This window comes from Hyalella azteca, unplaced genomic scaffold (assembly GCF_000764305.2).
Source record: "Hyalella azteca isolate HAZT.00-mixed unplaced genomic scaffold, Hazt_2.0.2 contig15854, whole genome shotgun sequence".
Lineage (NCBI taxonomy): Eukaryota > Metazoa > Arthropoda > Malacostraca > Amphipoda > Hyalellidae > Hyalella > Hyalella azteca.
The window spans coordinates 278-22,586 of NW_025945688.1; the positions used below are offsets into that span (position 1 = coordinate 278).

The 22,309-nt window shown below is 39.0% G+C and overlaps 2 protein-coding genes across 2 annotated transcripts; one reads left to right on the forward strand and one right to left on the reverse strand.

Moving 5' to 3' along the window:
- The first annotated feature begins 1,747 nt into the window (after positions 1-1,747).
- On the forward strand, positions 1,748-6,584 carry LOC108682872. Its single transcript, XM_018172118.2, has 6 exons — positions 1,748-1,878; positions 2,191-2,404; positions 3,045-3,180; positions 5,039-5,179; positions 5,707-5,838; positions 6,391-6,584. The coding sequence occupies exons 1-6, from the start codon at positions 1,830-1,832 to the stop codon at positions 6,496-6,498; spliced, it is 780 nt and encodes a 259-aa protein (XP_018027607.1). The 5' UTR covers positions 1,748-1,829; the 3' UTR covers positions 6,499-6,584.
- An 868-nt stretch (positions 6,585-7,452) lies between these two features.
- On the reverse strand, positions 7,453-21,168 carry LOC108682871 (melatonin receptor type 1C). The gene is made up of 10 exons (XM_018172117.2): positions 20,217-21,168; positions 18,792-18,990; positions 16,542-16,686; positions 15,423-15,462; positions 14,863-14,928; positions 12,160-12,228; positions 10,827-10,975; positions 10,488-10,553; positions 9,174-9,431; positions 7,453-8,417 (listed from the first exon to the last, which is right to left on the reverse strand). The coding sequence occupies exons 1-10, from the start codon at positions 20,763-20,765 to the stop codon at positions 7,958-7,960; spliced, it is 2,001 nt and encodes a 666-aa protein (XP_018027606.1). The 5' UTR covers positions 20,766-21,168; the 3' UTR covers positions 7,453-7,957.
- Between the last annotated feature and the right edge of the window lie 1,141 nt (positions 21,169-22,309).

Here is a 22,309-nt window from a genome sequence, read left to right on the forward strand (position 1 = left end):
TTCTTCCTGTTTATTAAAGTTATTCCACTCTTCCTAATGTGTTTTTTTTTCGTGTAAGCTTCTGCCGAAAAAGTTTCCGAAGAATAAAAAATTTCAAGATGTTAGTCAGAATTCGGCCAAGTGCTTGTTTATCAAATCTATCGTTAAGTTCAAGTGTTATTTTCTAGAGACTTCGATCAACGCTCCTCGTTAGCGCTAATTGGCAGCAGGTTGTTTTTCAACGAACTTAGCCGTTATGGGCAAGGTTTAACCGAAGGGCATTGATAAAAACCGAGAACTCGTTCCCGCCTTATATTCTTCTAGATAGTGAATAATATTGTTGGAAAGAGGATGAGTATGAAATTCAACTTAGCTATAAGTCCCTATGCAATCTGATTGCCCCCCTTTAACGCATAATAACAGATCGAAATAGAGCTACTAAAAAATAATAAATCAAAGCTCTCCTCACTTGATTACTTTCTTTAGATCAAAAAAGTCAGAAATGCGTAGTTCCCCTCATAAGCATGCAAATAATTTACTTCTTCCGCTTTTGATATGTTATTACTTTACTGTTTCCTCGATATTGCTTACTTAACATGTAACTGGCTAACTACATCACATGTTATGAATTTATTTCTAATCCTCTTGTTATTATTTGTCGTATATTTTCAACCTATTTTCGGTTGCGTTTTTCCTTATCTTAGCCGAACGATCATTGCTCAATACGCTCGCAATCATTGGAAATATAAGTAAGTGATTGTCGACAAGCAGTCGTGGGAAGAACACGTGTTTTTAGAGCAACAAACCTTTGAGCGCTTGCCTCTATCACGCTGAGAATGTAACCAGACTCGGAAAGGCTCGATTATTTGCGATGGTTCGGAACGATAAATTAAGGTGCCTCAATGTAATGTTTCGTAGTCACCTGAGCTGCACAAAAAAGTTATAGGAAGATCTCGTTCTTCGACAGACCAGCATTAAGACCCTTGTTGGGAATAATGGGTGGCCTCTCAATAGCATTTGTGTCAGTGATCAACGTGCAATTTACAATACAGAGGCCCGATTTGAAATTGGGTGAATGCCATCGGAGGCCGATCAATGGCCGTCGGTGTGGTCGGTTTTCCTCGAGATACGCGTGGTAATTCCAATGTTGAGGTTAACGGGGGAAGAGTTGTTTGTTTACAATAATGACAATGAGACTNATATTTTTTCCTCATAAATGAATTAAAGAAAGTATTCGGTTATAGTGTATTGAGATGTTATCTTTCACTTTCATTCTCTCATTGCCTCACAATTACCTGCAAATATACTCTGTAGAATCTTTCGTAGTTACGAAGGATTTTGAAAACGCGACTTATTACATTCGTATTAAAATCGGTTTCTGAAATAAACGGGTAAAATTACAATAAACTATCATTGCATATATGATAATTAAGCTGAGTAAAATATTTTATTTCGACTATAAACACATCAAGATGTATAATCACGTAAATACAAGAACACGAGTTTTCAGTAAAACACGTACCAAATATTTCCCTCGACCAGGTAAATCGAGAGCCAGCATCGAACTGAATCCTATAAATAAATTAAAATCGACTATGGTTCTGCTGTGCATGATACACACGCACCAGGCGGACAATATTTTTAAAGGAACCTAATATTTAACATACCAAAAACAGCATTATTAACACCATTATATGGGTAACTAATTTCTTTTGCTGTACATGTAAATGATTCAGACTTGTTATTATCCACGCTCGGATTCATTTCTAGATACTACATTTGATTGCTTTGATTCCAACAGAAAAAGCGATAAATTCGAACTAATAATTAACAAACGTATAAAATTCACTATGAATAATTTATTGAAACTACTGGTTCTTGGTGCGGTCTTTGCTGCAGGTGAGTTTTGCATTATAAGTAGATTGCCTTCAGACGTCAGTCTTTTGAAGTTGCCTGTAAACAACAAATGACGGCGCTTTCAGTGTGCCTATTGTTGGTCTGAGATCTATGGTTTGTCTGAGATTGATCTCAGAACATGAGATAAAAATGCCTAGGAAGAGGTTTTGGAGAAACTCTTACTTTGTTTTATCGATTTACAGTTGAAACAATCACATGAAATTTCATATTTAATATGTTCATAAGGCGAAAGATTCTGATATTATGGCTCTAGTGCTAAAATGTTATTAAATTTCTACATAATCTTTACCTTAGTGAGCAGCGTTGAAGTTCGGCCGCACGCAGCAGGCAGCGAGCAGCACGAGAAAACTGTCCGCGAGGGCGACGCCGTACGCGACGAGAGCGTCGACAACTACATCACTATGGTGCTAGAAAACTTCGCTATTGCCATGCGCACTGGCATTCCAATTCTCGGAATTCCGATTCTCGATCCGTTCAACATCAGCAAGCTTGACCTGCCGACTATAAAGTGAGATGTCCCCTCGGTTCATGCCTTATTTGGAGTTAAGAATCGATCCATCTTTCAGGCTAGCTTAGTTATCAATCGTGTAGACCATTTCAGTTCAAATGTTACTATTATTTATCAGTTTCTCTGCGATTTTGCGTCAATTGTGTTAATATGACAGCGCTTCACGTCTATTTAGATGTATCATACGTTGTCATGTACGTTCAGAAATGAAATGCGACGTAATGTTTCACTTATATTTGCCAAAGCTTTGATTTAATTGGCTCATGAAAGTTTGTTCACGTTGTAAAATATAGCCTTTTGTTAAAGTTTTTCGATCAAGTGATTGTGTCGCAGAGTTCCATACCTAAGGTAACTGATGGATGATATTTGACCTGCACAGAGAGATGAGATCCACCTTCGTCATATCTTGAATTTTTTCTAATCCAATTCATTAACTGAAGATTGTCTTCAAGTCATGTTGATAACATGAGAGTTCCAATCCTTGCTTATACACTCCCAATTCTGTAAACTTTTAAGCTTTTTGAAACAGATTTGGTACTTGCGAACTTCTTTTTATGAACAGTAATGTAACATGCGAACTTCTCTTTTATGAACAGTATTGTAACTTGTGAATTATCTGAGGTATTGTTTAAAATCTCAGCACGTCCATGCTGAGGCTTGAGGCCAACGCTTCAGACTTGTCCGTGAGTGACACGTCATCCTACGTGCCCACGTACGTGCATGTCGACTTCGAGACAAACGCCATGTACCTGAACCTGCACTTCCTGGACATCAGAGTGAGCATCGTTGAACTTTACGGCGCTCAATATCATAATCGTAGAATGCGCTCTAATTACGCACCTGCAACAATATGAGTAGTTATCGTAATGCTTTTTATATTCCACATCACGCATCGTTAGATCTGAGGAGGCTTGTTACAAAATATGTTCAATATAATATCAGTGCATTCCTGCTGTAGGAAACCCCCGTAAAGGGTTCCTAATTGTCTTTTTGAGACTAGTGTTTAGTATTAACGTGATATCAATGGAGCTCCCATTCTATGAATATAACACACTTCCTTTTATTAAGTGCTAAACTCGCTTTAGATTGATTTGCTTAGCGCCAAAATTTGTGTTTTTGATCGAACGCAAATGTTTTCTTTACCTTAAATTATTAATATTACGTTATGATAGCATTATGTTTGGTACATAGAAGTACAGGCTCAGCCACATTACAAATAACATTTTACAGAACTCCTCAAATAATTTGTAGGAAGCCAATTCTTTCCTGTTACTAATTCAAGAAAGGATGTCCAACTGTGCATAGTATTCACCATGAAATTGTAAAATTCGGAGCCGCCCAAAAACCTACACATCCAAAAACTTATCTAATATATTTTTGTCAAAGTTTGTGTGCGGGTCTGTTTGTGTTTGAGGCACGGAGCGGAAATGTTTAGTTTTTTTTTGCTCGTATCCACTGTAGTTTGCATGCCAATTTGTATTACCTGAATCTGAAATTTTATTTCTAGTTGGGGAATAGTGAAGGCATTGCAAAGCTGGGAGGAAAATTTTGGATCAAATTGAAATTAGATTTTGTTAATTGGTATATCTATATTTAATTTTGAAAACAACGGAATTTTTTCGGCTATTTTGACATGGGAGACAAATGAGAGTTTCATAGGTTCTACCGGTATATGCATAATGTGGGTTTCAGAGATTCTTTCTTAAATTAGCACATATTATCTTTATCAGCATTTACGGAATTCAGGATAACGGAACTCATCAAACACAGAAATTATGGATCACGGACTAGCCTTACTGTTGAAATTGAGGTGCAAACACTCTACTTTTTGTCAATAATATAACTCATATCAGCATTGTTATTATTAAGAAATGAATATTTTACATCACCCATTATTCCACAATATAATTTTCACTCACAATAGGTATTTCGTTACGAAAAAGGTGATGCCTTTATCCCAAGAGACACTCAAGCTTATTACTTCTGCCGATATCAAAATTAACAATAAATATTCATTAACAAATAATCCTTATTTCCACAGCATTTTCATAGTGTAGGCGATCGCCTCTGCTAGCAGAGGCTGGACATAGGCTATGCATGTCCTGTGTGTAGTAGTCCTTGTCTGATATATATTTGTCAAAATTTGTGCGCGTGTCTGTTTGGGTGCTTGAAGTATAGTTTTTTGCTATTTTGGAAATGTATAGGTAGTTTGCAGGCCTAGGTATAACATGGAGCTGAAATTTTACTCTCAGTTGGCGAATAGTTAAGGCATTGCTAAACTGGGAGGAAGAAAATTTATAAAAATTGAAATTTGATTTTCCAATTAGTGTATGCATATTTAATTTTTAAAGGAACGGAATTTTTTCAGCTATTTTTATATTTGAGACAAACGAGAGTTCTATATGATCTATGCATAATATGGGCTTGAAAGATTCTTTCTTAAATTAGCACACATATTCTTTATTTTCATTTACGGGATTCTGGATATCGGGATTCGTAAAATACAGGAATTATGGATTTAAGAAAACCATTTATCTCGGGAGACCATCAATATTATTACTTTTGTTGATACCACAATTAGTAATAAATATTCATTAACAAATAATCCTTATTTCCCCTAAATACTGAATGCAGGTGGACGGTGACTATTGGTGCGATGGCATGGCGGCTGTGATCTTCCCCGTCTTCGGGGACGGCTTCTTCTACATCAACATCATGTCCATCGACTCCAGTGGACTGGGCGCCGTCATCATCACCGAGGACGACCACCTACAGGTCGGACCATACTACCTTAAGATCCTCCCAGGTATCGCATTCCCAGAGCTCGTTTAGGGACTTCAAAACATGGCTATGCTTGAAGCAAACTAACCTAACCTAACCTAACCTAATCTAACCTAACCTAACCGCACCACCTTTTGACGGCTACCAAACGCCGCCCACCAGCAACATGGAGTAAGCTGAGCTTACTAAAGCTCGAACCAACGGCTTGCTCCTCGAATCTCGGTGCAGTGCACTGCGCTGCAGTGAACAACGCAAGGCTATGCTTAACTTGATGCACACAACCTTAATTACTTTGAATGTAGAGGAAAGTGGTTTTGGACTAAATCTTCTTTGATCGGATGCAAAGTAACATCATTTTTATACAAATGATATGACCTCTTTCATTTCCTGCATCAGATTACTTTTGTTGATATTAACTGAAAATATTCGTGACAACAACTATTGGACAACAAAGGTTCGACTACAGGCACATTAATTTAATACGGTCATAGGAAGTATTCTATCTCAAAGTGCATATGCAGATCACCGAGCTGTCCCTGGAGCTGGCGTACGACAGACTTGAGATCTACTTCGACAACTTCCTCGGCGGCGGTGACTTCGGGGAAGAGGTGAATCAGGCGATCAGCGTGCTCGCGGATACCATCGTACAAGAGGTACGTGTAATCGACAGGCTCTTAACACCCATTTTAATGTGTTTAAGATTACGCTCACTACTTCATTTCATGCAGTTAAAAATTTATCTGCTTGAAGCATTGATTTAATTAGAGACAGGCTAATTTATCTGCTTTCTCAAACACGCTTGTAGGCGTGTTTGAGAAAGTTAATTCTTTTGAAAAAGGTTTTCGATCAAATATTCAATTCATGACTTCTGACAATTGGTGAACATATAATTTCTTAATTGTCAAATAATCCTCTACAGAAATTAGTAATTTAAACTTAGATTTTATATACTATAACTCAGTATAAGAGCCAGCAGACCATCCATAGAGTGCTCATGTAGTAAAATACTATGAATAAATTGAATTGAATATTATTTCTTGATTCAGGAGGTTCCTTAGAAAACTGTAGTATATACAATAAAACCTTCCGCCAAGGCTAGTAAAGATCATTTAAATGTGTTTAAAATTCCTTCGAATAATTTTCAAAGGAATGAACTAACCCCAATTGGTATAAGATGGACATAGAAATTTAAATTGATTGAGCAGATCCTGCCGCTGCTGAACACGGCCATCATACCGGCGCTGGTGGTGTACATCAACGACGCTCTCATGCAGATCACAATCTCCGACATCATCGGCGGCGGCTCCGTTTAACAGACCAGCATTCAATTATACATCACTAAACGTGATGCCTTTTCCTATGTCAAACCATTCACACTGCAAATTATAAATATTACGTGTGGCCTTCATTTTTATCCTACCAGCATACAATTCCAATTATTCCAATACCAATCAGCACACACGTAAAATTTATATCTCTATACGTAACGCCTCCATTCTCTTCCAACCAGTGCCAGCGTATGATTTTATATCTCTAAGCGTATCGCCTCCATCCTCTTATAACAATCTTGAATCAATCAATCGCCTCCATAAGCGGATAACAATACGTTTATACGACGAGGCTGTCTCCTTGTCCAAACACTGAAGCACCTGCTATATTTTGTTGTCAATGGGAAACGTCTCATATTCCTCGGCAGTGCCGAAGTATTTAGTCTCGATAGGTAACTAATCTCCTGATTAAAGAAAGAAGAGAAGATATACTTTCATATTGTTTGTAGATTTATTAAATATAAACTTCAATCTTGCACACTTCGATTTCAGTGAGGGTAATCCGTTTGAAGTTACTTATATTTATTCTTGGGTAATAACTATCACGAATCGATGGCTTAGAAAATAAAGTTTTGACTTGCACAAGTAAATATAGATTCATTTAGTGTTTATAATAACTGTTAAGATTACAGCACTTAAATAATTTTAAAATTCGAAACAGATTCTGATGCGAGCTATGAATGAAAAAACTTTGTTTATTACAGAAAACGAAAGAATTCGATGAAATTTGCCCTTGTCAAGCTTGTCTGCAGAGCCCTGATCTCGATGAAACGTGCCCTTGACAGGTCGGACTGAAAAGTTCTGATCTCGATGAAACGTGTCCCTGACGTTCCTTTCGGGAATCAAGCTCTCGGAATTGTGAGCAGTATTTGCATGGTTTAGAAGTTAGGGTATGAAGAATACTTTAAAAGCAAATTACGATATTTTACGTAAACTTAGCACTTGAGGAACGCATGAAATCAAATCGGAAATCAAATTTTATTTATACAATTATCATCTTATGTTTACAGCATTTTGCGTAAAATAAAAAATTTGGCATAACGAAGAACTTAATTGAGCTAATTTCAATCCAGGGAATCGATTTACAATATAATTATTCTGACAATTTTTATCACTTACGAGTCAATTAGCTAAATCTATTTTACACTTATTAACACCGTGTTCCAAACAGTCGAAAACACAGTCAAATAAAACTTTTCTTATAACTGGCTTAGAAAAACTACAGCAGATAATCAGCTCATTCGAGTATTATAGAATGTTCAAAGAATAAAGGTGAGCCAATGTGCCAAGTTTTTCTTGAGAACCACTAGGCGTATTGTACTGGAAAAGTTGTCAATGATTAAAAGGAGTGATTTCTCCTTCACCATGCAACTCCATCAATCGGGTTCAGACACATTTTTCATTTACTCTGATCATATACTGCGGTCATTACCATCGTATGAGTCTACGTGAAAACGTCGTCGTCAAGGTCGATAATATCGGATTCTTCCGTAAGAGTCAACAGAGATTTTCTCTCTTGTTTTAGCGGTAGTTCATCCCTGCATTTTTCATTTGGAAACCCTTCACGTGGTGTACTTTCTTCAGCTTGTCCTCCACATCCGATACCATCTAGTTTCCCCCTAACTTGTGATGCTGCGACGCTGCCACTCATCATTTGTTGCTGTTCATCTCGTGCCTTCATGGAATCTTGTCGTGTGTCTTCATTTTTCTCCTGTTGTCCTTTATTTAGTGCCTTTGACTTTGCGGGCAACACGATGCCCTCGCCGCCATCAGTTGATTTCTTCGGCCCCTCTGCATGACGAGTATCAATACGCGGGAAGCTGAACATGGCGTCAGCGTCCTCGCCGTCACAGCGAGCGCCGGAGTTAGGGATCAATGAAATCGTTTCTTGAATTGTCCTGATGCTGGAACGAAGGTTAATTATCTCAAAGAATTTCTCTTGCAACATAGAATATAAATTTGTGAAAAGGAGCTTCTATTTAATTACTGGTAAATAGAATGGATGCATTGATTGAATCTGTTGGCAAGTAAATGGTAACGGGCACGAGAGGAAAGAAAAGGAAGCGTACGGGCTGCTCAACGACGGCTGCTCAAAGCATTTCAAGGGAAAAAATTTATCAAGTTAAAGTTTCAGCGAATAACAATAATATTATGAACTTGATTCATGAATAGAATTTTCCTAACTTCTGTAATTATTACTTCAGGTAAATGAGTTGAAGGAAAAAATTGCAGAATGTTTTTTTTTTAATTTTAGCCATGTTAGCTATCTTTCTAAGTAAATTATTTTATCCAATCAGCGTTAGAAGTTCAATGACTTCAAATTTTTTTAGACGTTTATATCTATATGAGTATAACCGATTTTGGTGAACAAAATGGGAATTATCAATAGAAAATAAAATGTTCTTATACCCAGATCGCAAATAAGAGTACACAGGAACTCTGTAGCTGCTCCTTATTGTGCACATTTGGTGCATCGAATTTAATTTCAAAAGAAGTTGCCCTCTCACGAACTCGCCTACCTAGAACAAAGTTGATGGCCTTAGCGACGTAGGACGTGGATGATGTTAAACTTACGTATGTACCCCCTAAAACAAAGTGACGTACAAAGTTATTTAAAATAACCAAGCCAACCGCAAGAATGTCATAGTTACAAATCCCACCTTGATGATCGCGACGAAGTGCCACGCCCACTGGAAGTTCTGCAGGACGAGTCGCTGTTCAGCTTCTTGGCGTTGCGCACGAAGCTCGCCGTTTGAGCGCCCGGCGTGACGACGTGGTTAGGGTGTGTGGCGGCCGACAGACTCATGCGTAAAGTGCCGTTCCTCCTGAAGCCGATGCGTGAGTTTTGGCGCTGCACTTTATCCATCTGACGCTCCAGAGTGCTCCGACAGCACGGCGGAGATATGGAATGAATCACTCTGTCAAATTGAAGCGTGGGTGTTAATATTTTATTTGTTTTACTGTTAATATGGTTAATTGTTGCAGGTTTAGTCGGCGTTTCATGTGATGATGGAAGTGATGAATGATGGCACACGAATAAGGTTGCGAATAGGTTCAAGCATGTGTAGAAAACGCGACTAATAACTTACCATTTTGAGTAAAAGTGTAGGTAGCATAATTGTGACAAGGCTTTGTGACTCAAGTATTTTTATCTATGGATGAAAAATTGTTGAAGGTTTTGATGAATTTGAAACACTCATTTCATTCTTCAGAGCTCAAGGAAGTTTGTCATGACCAGCGGTTATCGTCTCTCGTTATTTAGTCCTCATTCGAACTATTCAATTAAAATTTTAGATTAAACTTTTGAATAATTTATTTATTAGTTACGCAAGTCGCAGTTAATTTGAAGGAAAAATGGATTGAGTAAAGTCATAAAAATTAAAAGGCACGATATACAGGCAGTGACAGTGAGAGCGGAGTTAAGACGATGCAGTTTAAGCTAGAGACCGATGATTGCAGTTTAACACGTTCAACCGTACAATTCGGTCTCAATTTATGAGCAATTCGAACTTCCCAGAAATTAATATTCTATGTCATTTTAGACGGTCCGGTGCACCGCATCCAAATGCCGGTTGAGCATCTCTAAATTTCCAGAATTGCATTTTTAAATCTTGCTAGCATTGCATTCATAATTATTCTGTACAACCAATATAGCTTCTCTTTTGCTTTCGTAATTCTCATGGGCATTTATTTTTTTAAAACCTGTGTACATCGTTGCTTTGCACAACCTTTTCATTGAACACATCAATATAGCACAGCACCAAATTATTCCATATTGTGACACTTTACGGCCGTAAACACTTTCTCAACTCGAAAGACTCGAGCTATCGAGTCCTTCTCACCCATCGCTTCATCAAAGCCAAACATTCAGAGTTAAAAATAAGATTTTATCGTGGCTAGATGATCACAATTTGAATCGCTCTGGCATCGGCACGAGAGTGAGGCCGAGGACAACATTACTGTCGCTCACTCACTTCATCATGGCCACCCTGAAGGCAGGGTTGAGCCAGAACACAAGAGTGAGGCCGAGGACAACATTACTGTCGCTCACTCACTTCATCATGGCCACCCTGAAGGCAGGGTTGAGCCAGAACACAAGAGTGAGGCCGAGGACAACATTACTGTCGCTCACTCACTTCATCATGGCCACCCTGAAGGCCGGGTTGAGCCAGAACACAAAAGTGACGCGGAGGACAACATTACTGTCGCTCACTCACTTCATCATGGCCACCCTGAAGGCCGGGTTGAGCCAGACCGGGTTGAGCCAGGACACAAGAGTGACGCCGAGGACAACATTATTATCGCTCACTCACTTCATCATGGCCACCCTGAAGGCCGGGTTGAGCCAGAACACAAGAGTGACGCCGAGGACGGTGTGCAGCATGGCGAACCAGTAGAATGTAATCCAAATGTAGTGAAGCCCATTCATATACATGAGCGCGGGGTTGAATTCTAGCATCACCTAGAAAATATAAATATATGTCACTGCTGCCAGAATGAGTCTTTTTTCAATGTATTTTCCTCGACATTTAATTGAAGTTAACCAACAGTTATTTCACAATTTTAGTTAATACAGTGTATTGGTAAATAAAATAATTTGCAACAATTTAATTCACTTCAAATTTACCACTATCCGAAAATTTTGTGGGTTTTGAAACGATTTGCATGATTAACCGCCTGAGCCTTCGTTTTTTCTAAATAAACTCGAGAAAATTTTCACGAAACAATTTTCGTAGTTATAGGGACCAAAGAATTTTTGTTGTATTTTATTTAAATAATCCGGGAATAGAATGCATGATCAGACATATTGAACCACGATGGTGCTCTGACGAATTGATGAAGTAATTTTGTGCTCTCGAAATGAAGATATTATTCGAAATTCCATATTAACCAGAACGTTTCAAGTCCCGCTCTATCAGAGATAGCGTCTCCAAGTCCGAGACTACTACTAGTCATCAGCGTTGATTATTCACCACAGCATTGATTAGCGCGTGACTCCGTTGCGCTGCTAATAATTAGCACCAGGCTTCGATGTTAATCATTAGCACCAGGCTTCTATGCTAATCATTAGCACCAGGCTTTGATGCTAATCATTAGCACCAGGCTTCTATGCTAATCATTAGCACCAGGCTTCTATGCTAATCATTAGCACCAGGCATCGATGCTAATCATTAGCACCAGGCTTCTATGCTAATCATTAGCACCAGGCTTCGATGCTAATCATTAGCACCAAGCTTCTATGCTAATCATTAGCACCAGGCTTCGATGTTAATCATTCACACGTCGTCAATCTGTTCGGTGCATTACAGCAAGCGGAGCTCCCAGACGCACCTAGACTTCATAATTACAATCTGCTGCCTTGATCATATTAATTAGCCTTAATTAATTTAGATCATTCGATCGCTGTCAATTTGTGGACTAATTCTAATCATGCCAACTCTGATCGCTCCAGTTCTCATCATTTCAGTTCACTCAAGTTCCGACACACGCGACAGAACATCCAATATATTTTTTCACAGGGCCCGGTTTCAAACACACTCTCCACAAATATATATATTAGATTACCAATAAACTATTCACGTGGCTTTTTTACTATGAAGACAACTGCTTAATAGAATGATATTTTATTGGCAGTGCAGGCCTTACCATGAGTATGTTGAAGGGGAGCCAGCACAGCGAGTAGACCAGCACCACCGTCACCGACATGCGGATCATCTGTGACAACCAGAGATGGTCTTTGATTTGTATTAGGCTAGTCTCTGCTTCGTATAAGGCTAGTCTCTGCTCTGTATTAGGCTAATATCTGCTTTCTGTTAGGCTAGTCTCTGCTTTGTATTGGGCTGGTATCGGTTTTGTATTAGGCTAGTCTCACTATCTATTAGGCAAGTCTCTGATTTGTATTAGGCTTGTCTTTGGTTTGTGTAAGGCTAGTCCCTGATTTGTTCAGGATCATCCACGGAATTTTCTTGTTTTGTATTTCGCACCAAGCCGCCAGATGTTGTAGGAAAAGGGCGTGGATCATTTATATGAAAGGCAAGGTCGTGTAGTTTTGTGTTCCTCCTAGTCAGTTGGCACTAAGCATTGGACAAGTGAGCAGCATGCGTTTGCTGTGTGCTCTTCAAATGGCCATCCTATCATCACTACTCAACGAGCATTCAGTACTCGTCCTTCAGGTCGGGTTTCTGATCGGAGATCGATTGTTGCGTGGTTGAACACATTTAGGGCAAGTTATCTTAAATCAATTGTTTACAATGACTGTCCAAGGATCCTACCTCATTTGAAGAACAACATACGCCAAGTCATCGCCAACATACCCGTCAATATTCTTCAGTTGGTTGAACGGAACTTCAGAAATGAACGAACTGAATGCATTGACAATGGGGGCGGTCATTTATTCGATGTCATCTTCAATACTAAGTGATAAAAAATTTCTGGTAATGTATTTTTTCAATAAACTTGTTATTATAATGATATCTCTACTAGTTCTTTTTAATTGAGCTTTCAAATCAGGAAATTTCCGTGAATCACCCTATATTAGGCTAGTCTTTGCTTTGTATTGAGCTAGTCTCTGCTTTGTATTAGGCTTGTCTGTTTGCATTAGGCTTGCCTGCTTAAAAGATCGGGTTCCAAAGGCCGGATCCCTTGTGAATCAAGTCACGAAAAGTTCAAGAATCGGCAACAGGCCATGGGCCTATTTCTTCAGCGCCGACACTTCTATTCTATTCTAATACTAAGTGATAAAAAATTTCTGGTAATGTATTTTTCAATAAACTTGTTATTATAATGATATCGCTACTACAAGTTCTTTTTAATTAAGCTTTCAAATCAGGAAATTTCCGTGAATCACCCTATATTAGGCTAGTCTTTGCTTTGTATTGAGCTAGTCTCTGCTTTGTATTAGGCTTGTCTGCTTTGTATTAGGCTTGTCTGCTTTGTATTAGGATTATCTCAGCTTTGTATTTGGCTAGTCTCTGCTGTAGTCTTTGTAGTCTAGGTGCTTTACTATTACTATTAGTCTAGTCTTTATTAGTCTACCATTAGTCTAGTCTTTAGCTACTATTAATCTAGTCTTTGCCAGGTACTGAGCTAGTATCTGTTCAAAATTGGGGTTAAGATAACGGGCACAATCTCATTGAATGAAAAGGAGGAGCATTTCTAGCCTTATGACAATAATTATTGAACGATAATTCTCAGATATAATTTTCAGGTCACAGCGCAATTTCAAGACCCGTTCACGCAACAGGAGTGGCTTCTCACCACAAGATTATCACACTCCGCGTTGTCGCGTGCCGAGCATCGCTTGGTAAGATGTCGTGCTTGGAGCACGTCGATAACACAGGGGTAGTTTCTATGCATAGTTTGCGTCTCGGTAAACTTTACAGCGTCAAGGAAGTGGCGTGATCTAGACAAGACGTGTGATACGCTCGCGCAACTTCATCATCTCATGTTCATACAGCAAAAATTTGCTCGAGGTTTATCTCAATTTAATGTAAAAATTTGGATTCACTAACTTAAATCATTTACTTGACAGGAAATCGGAAGATCATCTTTAACTCTGCATTGAGACTTATTTTGCCCCTGTCGTGAAGTTCTCAGCAATTGATATTGGAGAGCATTAAAACTCTATGTTAGAAGTTTGGACATTGTTTAAATAACTTCAATGGAATCGTGGAAGTGTTAGTTCCTGTGGCCGTCAACAACTCGTGCTGAGCAATTGAAGAGAAAAATGTAAGGACGATGTCACGAATCTCAGATCAAATTAATCCCAATCAAACCTGAGTACTGTCGAACTCACTGCCTAATTTATATAAATTACATCCATCTTCAAGGATCAAAAGAATTATATAGCAGCTCTGAATAATACCTCCTACCAGTGATAAATTGCTCTCGTCAATTCTTGTACGAAATTAATAATTACAGAGACTGAGCGCACCACCGTATCGTCGTGGACAATCGCTGCTCTTGGTGGGAAACTTGAGGAGAAATGCAACCCCGCGATTATGCCAATTTCCGAGGAGGAACGTATAGGAGGAGGTATATACGCTTCCCTGTAGGAGCGTATCGGAGGAGGTACATATACACTCCCTTAGAGGAACGTATAGGAGGAGGTATATACGCTTCCCTGTAGGAGCGTATCAGAGGAGGTACAGATACACTCCCTTGGAGGAACGTATAGGAGGAGGTATATACGCTCCCCTGGAATAGCGTATATACTGCACCTTAGTATAGGAGCGCAACTTTTTGGATGAGCTTATATATCTTCGTGGTGGAGCGAACCTTTTTCGAGGAGCGTTGCTTTGAGGCGGAGTGTTGCTCCGTGGAGGAGTGTTCCGTCGTCTTGGTGCGTACCTTAGAAAAGAAGTTTTTCTTCCCAGGCTGAGTCACCGCGAACCCAAAGCGCTCTGCTGTAACTGTCTGTGTGGGAGAAGGCTGGAAAAGTAATTTCTGTACATTAAATAAATAATAATTTTCACACGGCAAGGATTTGAATTTTTTGTGGTTAATGAACTGTGAGCGGTTTGATCCTCACTAGAATTACGACACTAATATTCTATTCAGACATCTGATAGACAAGTGATTTAAATAATTTATGTATTCATGAGTAACAATCAGTTTTCTTCATTAATCGTCAGGTACCATGAGATATTATGCGCATTTTTTAATTGAAACTTCTCCAATAAAATAGTAATAGCTGATATATCTGCAAATAAAAATATAAAAATAATATGTTACGGCGATATGCTATGCAAGCTTCCAATAGCAAGACGAAGTTTTCGCAACTGTATTTCATATTGCCCACTAGTTACCTGACTGATGTAATGACATGTATAGGTACTCACAGCAACGCAAGTCACGTGTGTGGTGATGCTGGTATGCAAGATATATAACATTCGAGGTCAGGAACTCACCGTAAATTTCTGGGAGCTCCTCCTTATGATCCACCAGATCCTGCAATGAGAAAATAGCACAAAATTCTCTATGTAGAATAAATAGACGTCCAATTTTCAATTATGTCAGAAAAGGACTTATATCATCGAAATCGAATGAGTTATTTTTGGTGTTTATTTCAAATTCCTATTAAACGTATTTTAACATCCAATGCATCGCTATGTCATTACGTGTTTCAACATCAAGTGCAGCCAGCCACGCTATGTCACTTCAGATTTCAATGTCAAAAGCAGCTATGGAACATCACTTCATATTTCAGCATCAAGAGCAGCTACGCTATGTTACTTCGTATTTCGACATCAAGAGCAATATGCTGTCATGATCATGAAGACGCAAGCAAGTGCCCGGAATATTAATAGAATGTTTACCGCATATCATGCATTAATAAAATGATATGTCCATAACCAAGTTTCCTGCGCACAAGAATCAAAGGACATCCTCGCAAAGAATGGTTCCATCTCAATTGCAATTGCATTGTTTCCGAGATCAATAAACTCTCGACTGTGCAATTCATGCATCAACCGCCGTTCAACTTCTGAACATACAGATTAAAAATAAAATACATTTTAGAATTCATTCAAAATTAGCTTTATTTATTTATTTCTCAACTAGCTTCATTATTATTCATATTTACATGAGAATAATGCTGAGACTTTTTTTTGCATGGAAATTAAAGTTAAAATTTAATTGCCAATCAGGATTTGCAAACTAAGCAAACTTGAGCAAATCAAGAAGTTCCCTTAGATTTTTTCGCGAGGCTGCAAGTTCTTGCAGTAAAAACCAATGTTTTGGTAGCGGCTCGGCCAGGGAAGTCGTTAACTGACTTTGACGTCGCCGCCGAACTCATAACAAAGAAAATGCACTCATCACCACCCACCTTCACCACACTATCACCATACTACTAGCACACCAAGACCACACCAACACTATACTAACAGAAGCGTTTGACATAATGATTGTGGATTTGATAAACTATGTGCACGTTTTGCACGTTTACAAGCATCAATGACGAGCTGAACGCAAGCACTAACAGCACGGGAAGCTGGTAAGAATATGCATACATTAGAAGTTGCACGTACCTGCAGTACGTGAATATCATGGTGGTGACAGGCAGGAAGTAGTGCAAGACGACTATGGCGATAGAGTATATCTGTCGGAGATCATCACGCGGCCAATATTCCGTGCAGACTGGCAGATTGTAGTGGCCGTGGTAAAAAGACTGATCTGTCGATGTGAGATGAACGTTAAAATTAAGAATTTTAGCCATTCAACGTTTCCATAGCTCTTGTTTCAATGCTTATATTTTAAAAAGTTAAAACAGCTTTAACATTACCTTGCGTCTCCACGAATCTTTTGTCAACAGCTAAAAGATTTTATTTAAACATTACAGCACTATAAATTGGACAATGTTAACTTGTCTCTAAAAAATTTATTGTGATGACCTCAGGTCATCAAATGTATTGTGATGACCGCACCTCGGACGGACATCACAACAGGCACGAAAACGTCATACGAACGCTTCAGCCAAAAGGCCGTCAGGCGCAACATTCTGATCCGCGGTCTGGATAGGCCGGACCGTAAGCGGACACTGAGGTCAGGCCATCGCGGTCCGGAAATTACACGTCTGGCTTCCGTATGGCGTCCGTGTCAGGAGAAATAGCGGCGGTTTGTTGAGTGTAAACTATTGCGAATCTTTTACGGACGAGGCTTGTACAAATATGTTCAGATAATTAGAAACTTTGAGGCTACAATGACGGTCTCGCATGATAGTGATCTGACTGACAATGATAAATTTGACTTCAATGGTTTAGCATTTTAGACCAAGATGGGGCATTAAAATTTTTAAGCCAGTGACAAGTCATATAAATCTGCGTCATAGTGTTGTAAAATAGGAAGACAGTTTTGAGCCAAAAATATATACATCAAAATTTCTAAAAAATGTAACTCAGTACTCACTGCAGTGAGTGACAGAGAGCGCATTTTCTCGTCGACGAAAACGTGGTCACGGACGGACAGACGGGCAGACATACAGACAGACAGACAGACGGACATGACGAGCACAATAGTGCATTTTTTCCATAAATGAGAAAATGCGCTAAAAAGGCGTTAAATGTGATGGCAACACGAATTTGGCTGTAATTAAAGTGTTAGATGAAATATAAATAGTTTGTTCGTTGGTTCTAATGAGAACAGTGAAACCGTCCACTTCATTTATTGAGTACCTAAACTCGATACGAACAATTTATTTTTGTTAGGCATTATTCTCACCTTTCATTGGTCTTAATTAGATCAATAATTATACCAATTAATCAGCCGGCCCTGAATATCAAGTTCAATTCATTTTCGTAATCTAGTTCTGCCGCAACAACGTAGTTTATGCACGCAAAATGTCTGATTTTGCCTGATGAGTTCAGTTCTCAAAATAACAACAGTATTCAGACAACAAATTTAATCACCAACGAGCAAATCCCATCATAAAATAAGGAATTCGTAGGTATGCCAATAGACTGGTATTCCAGTGGATATAAAATAAAGGTAGGAACATGTCGGTGTTGTTCCAGAACTTTACAGCCCTTCGACCACATGGAGAAATTTACAATTTTTATCCTTAATGAATAATAATGCATCATCGGTATTTGATAACATTTAATAATATCCATTAAATTACTCCTAGCTCTCTTATTTACTGTGTTTATAAAATGTCGGTAGTGACAACTTTGAGTTGCGTGAAGTTAGGGTTGCTTTTCGAACTTGTGTAGTGGGAATCTGTTTTCAATAAGGCATCATTAATTCTGTGTATGCGACTCGCTCTCCGCATTCATCAGAAAAGCAAATGTCTACTGGAGCATCAGTATGTAGAATTTCTCGTCATAACTTTCACCCTCAACGTTTCCCTGAGTTTTTTTGTCGAGCTGGTTCTTAATTTTTTGAGTGCATTGACAAACTTCAAATATCTACGAAGTCAGGCCATCAAGGTTAAAAGGCTGCAAAAGAAGATGGCCTTTGGTTATTTTTTTTTGTGAAATTATAAATCGTTACTCTTAGCCGTTCCTGCATCCAAATTAATGATCTTATTGACTGCCGCTTCCAAATTTTTTTATTGCGGCCGGCCACGTTTTAAGTGGAGCTAATGAGAGGATGTAATTAATTAGCGATGACATGATGGGCCATAATATACGTTGGTGGCTGCTCTGGAAATATTTAGCTTTCGAACGCAAAGCAACCAATTAGTTACTGCATCTGAATTTCTGTTAGATAAAGAGTGCGTTTTTATCTTACTAACAAGACTTCATTATAATTATCGTTAAAAAATGTATTTCATTACTCACTTTTATCGTAGTAGATGAGGTCGGAGTGAACGGCGACGGGCACGCACGTGAGGAGAGCCATGAGCCACACGATGGCGATGACGACCCACGCCTGGTGACGGCCCAGGCCTGATGGCAGCCGCAGTGGGTAGATGATGGCCATGTAGCGGTCCAGCGAGATGGCCACGAGTGAGTACGCCGACACGAACACCGACACCGCCTGCCCGCCCGGCGCATTGAAAGGTAGTGTATGAAGTTTTATGTACAGGTACATTGACACCGCCTGCCCGCCCGGCGCATTGAAAAGGAGTGTATGAAGTTTTATGTACACGAAAACCGACACCACCTGCCCGCCCGGCGCATTGAAAGATTGTGCTTAAAATTGTATGTACAGGTACAGTGGCAACGCCTGGTCGCCCGGCGCGTTGAAAGGGTATGTTTAAAGTTTTATGTACAGGTACATTGACAATGCCTGGCCGCCCGCAGCATTGAAATAGAGTGTTAGCAGTTGTGTTTATAGAAACATCGACATCTTCTGACTGACAGGAGAATAAAGTTAGTTGTTTAGGAAAAATCAAGACCATCATTGTTGCAATGAATGCTGAGGGTAATATGAACAATTCACTTACGCGTCATAAAAACTATCATGTGCATTGTTTTGCGCAGTGGTGAATAAGATGAAATATGAGTACGAAACACGATCGAACATATCTTTTACCAAAAAAGAATAACTTTTTATTAACCGCATCGTATAGGATCTGCAGCATGTAACAACTCGCACATTTACCCAGGGGTGTTTGAAGAAGGCGGCCTGGAATAAGCCAACGCCTGTCAATTTGCCCTGCCAGACCCAGGCAGAACGATCTTTATCGCTGGTTCGAGCCACGGCAATATTGTCCTCACGCAAAGTCGCGCACCGCGACCAGAAAATTACCGAATAAAATGAGAGAAATGACTTGACCGCAACGTGTCTCGCCAGCACAACGGTCCTGCACGCTGTCTTCTAGACTTCTAGATTTTATTTTTAACTGGACGCTTAGCTTTTATGTTATTCATTTCATTATATTAGAAAATTACTGGTGAGACAGTATTTTCGTTAATTAACTTTCTGGTATTGTAATAAGAATAATTTGCAGTTTACTAAGGCGCAAAATGCGACTAAGAATCGATGTAAGTGCGTGGGAAATTTTCCATATGTAGACTACGAAAAATTACATAGTAAAAAGATAATAGCAATCAATTATAACAAGAAGAAATTCTGTTATGTTCAACACTAATCAAGCCTCGTTTAATAGGATACTGTATTTTTAGTGCCAACGGAGATGTCTGAGAATTAGGGATGAATTATATGGGATTGATTAAACATTTGCAATATAAAAATTTCATACTATACGGAAATAAACTTCTACCTTGAATCCTTAAAAAATAAAACCGGCAAGATCTTACCTGAGAATATGACACGGCCACGCACGCAGCATGACCAAACGGCCAGTGCTGGACGACGACCTGCGAGACGAAGGTGGCCGGTACACAGAGTATCACCATCAAAAAGTCGCTCACCGCCAGGTTCGAAAGGAAGAGGAACATGGCCGACATATTCGGACTGCATTCTTTACGATATTTGACCCCAGCGATGATAGCAATAAGGTTTCCCAGGGTCCCGAACACGAAAATGAAACCGAAAAGCACCCAAAATAGGGCAAGCGGGTGATATCGGCTTGGCATACATGTTTGATCTGCGAAAATTTCATCTGGATCTTCTGTGCAAAAGTCGCATATAAAACCGATCTGATCGTTAGTAGACAAATCTTCAATTTCGGAATAGCTTTTAAACAATTGGCGATAACACTCGTGGAATATTTGTGGGTAATTTTTCAAATGCTGTGTCGACACCGCTGGATCATTGTCAGCCGAAAAATCGTTCATTGTGACATCGTAATAATGGTTGGCGGGGTCAAACGTGGTCGAGTTTGACCATGAGTCATTTAATTCCATTGTCTTTTGTTTCTTTTGAAGAATTTTCTAAAGTGATCGTATGCAGGATCAAGCCTACGTTAAAAAGTTAAAAGGCTTGTGGAACGGAATAATGTGGTGTGTGGGTACATTCTTCATTGGAAAAGTTGTCTGCTTCAAACGGTGAGAGCGAATTCGTTTCTTCACATTTTCGTTTCGAATGATTTGTTTCAGGTGAAAAGGCATAGGCTTCAACTGGTTCAAACTAACTCGGTGATCTCAATTGTGCACAGTCTTGTTTAGAACACTCGTAAGCCATGCATTTGTGCTTTTGAAAAGTCCCATATTTAGTTAGACAATTTAGTCTTATCACGATGGAGGCAGGAGGCAATGATTTAATAGAAAAACTGGAATAAATTCTCGAATTTCATATAACTGTAGTAATTAAAAATCCTCACAGATAATCGGCGTCCAGAGTGCAATTGCTGAAATATATTCCCAGGGAGGAGCATTATTTAAGAAACACGCGTAGTGAACACATCTAACAACGTAATGACCCTCGAAAGATACCGAGACTACAGTAAATGTCACAGAGAACTCTCTGCTTGGACACTGCTTTCCCCAAACTTTTCTTTTTCAATAATGTGTATGATATATGCGCATTACAAAATGCTTTAATAGAAGTCTTTCAAACATTAAATGACATATAAAAATCAAAACCTGATTTTAATATAAAAATCAAAACCTGATTTTAATATAAAAATCAAAACCTGATTTTAAATCGAAACTAATTTTATATACTTACAGAAAAAAATAAACATTGCTACGCACGAGCAACTAACAAAAATTAGAAAAGTCTATACCTCATGTTCAAAATTCTTTAGTGTTGAACGTCTTTTCAGCTCACATATTTCTATACCTGGCCGTCCTAAACTTAGCCGCGAATAATCACGTGGTAACGAAATGAAATAAATATTTGATGGAAAAAACTTGTTTTAGCAGCCATCCTAATTGCACCTCTTAAGTGGACCTGTCCTTCACACGGTTTTCAAACCATGGGTTTAGCTTTAAAACCCCGAAAAACCCTTATTCTACACTATACTCGCTTGCTTTCTTTACTTTTTAACAGCACAACACTCATACAATTATACAACTTATCTAACCTGCGTGCCTGACGTGGAAAACTAATGTACCATCATAACAAAATATGGAATCATCACACAACGCAAATCGATTTACACGTTACAAGATCAGCGCGACTTGTGATGGTCTTAAGCAGATCGTAAACTAATAAACGATTTTCCCGGAAGACAATATGGATTGAACGTTGCTTGAACACAACGGAGTTAACATTAATAGTGTTTTGTTTCTATGATTCTCGTATAACGTGTCTCATGCTGCAATGATGCGACGCTGATTATTCTCGTATAACATGTCTCGTGCTCCAATGATGCGACACTGATTATTCTCTTACAACGTGTCTCGCGCTGCAATGATGTGACGCTGATTATTCTCGTAAAACGTGTCTCTTGCTCCAATGATTATCCTTTATTCTCTTATAACGGGCACTGCAATAATTCACCCCC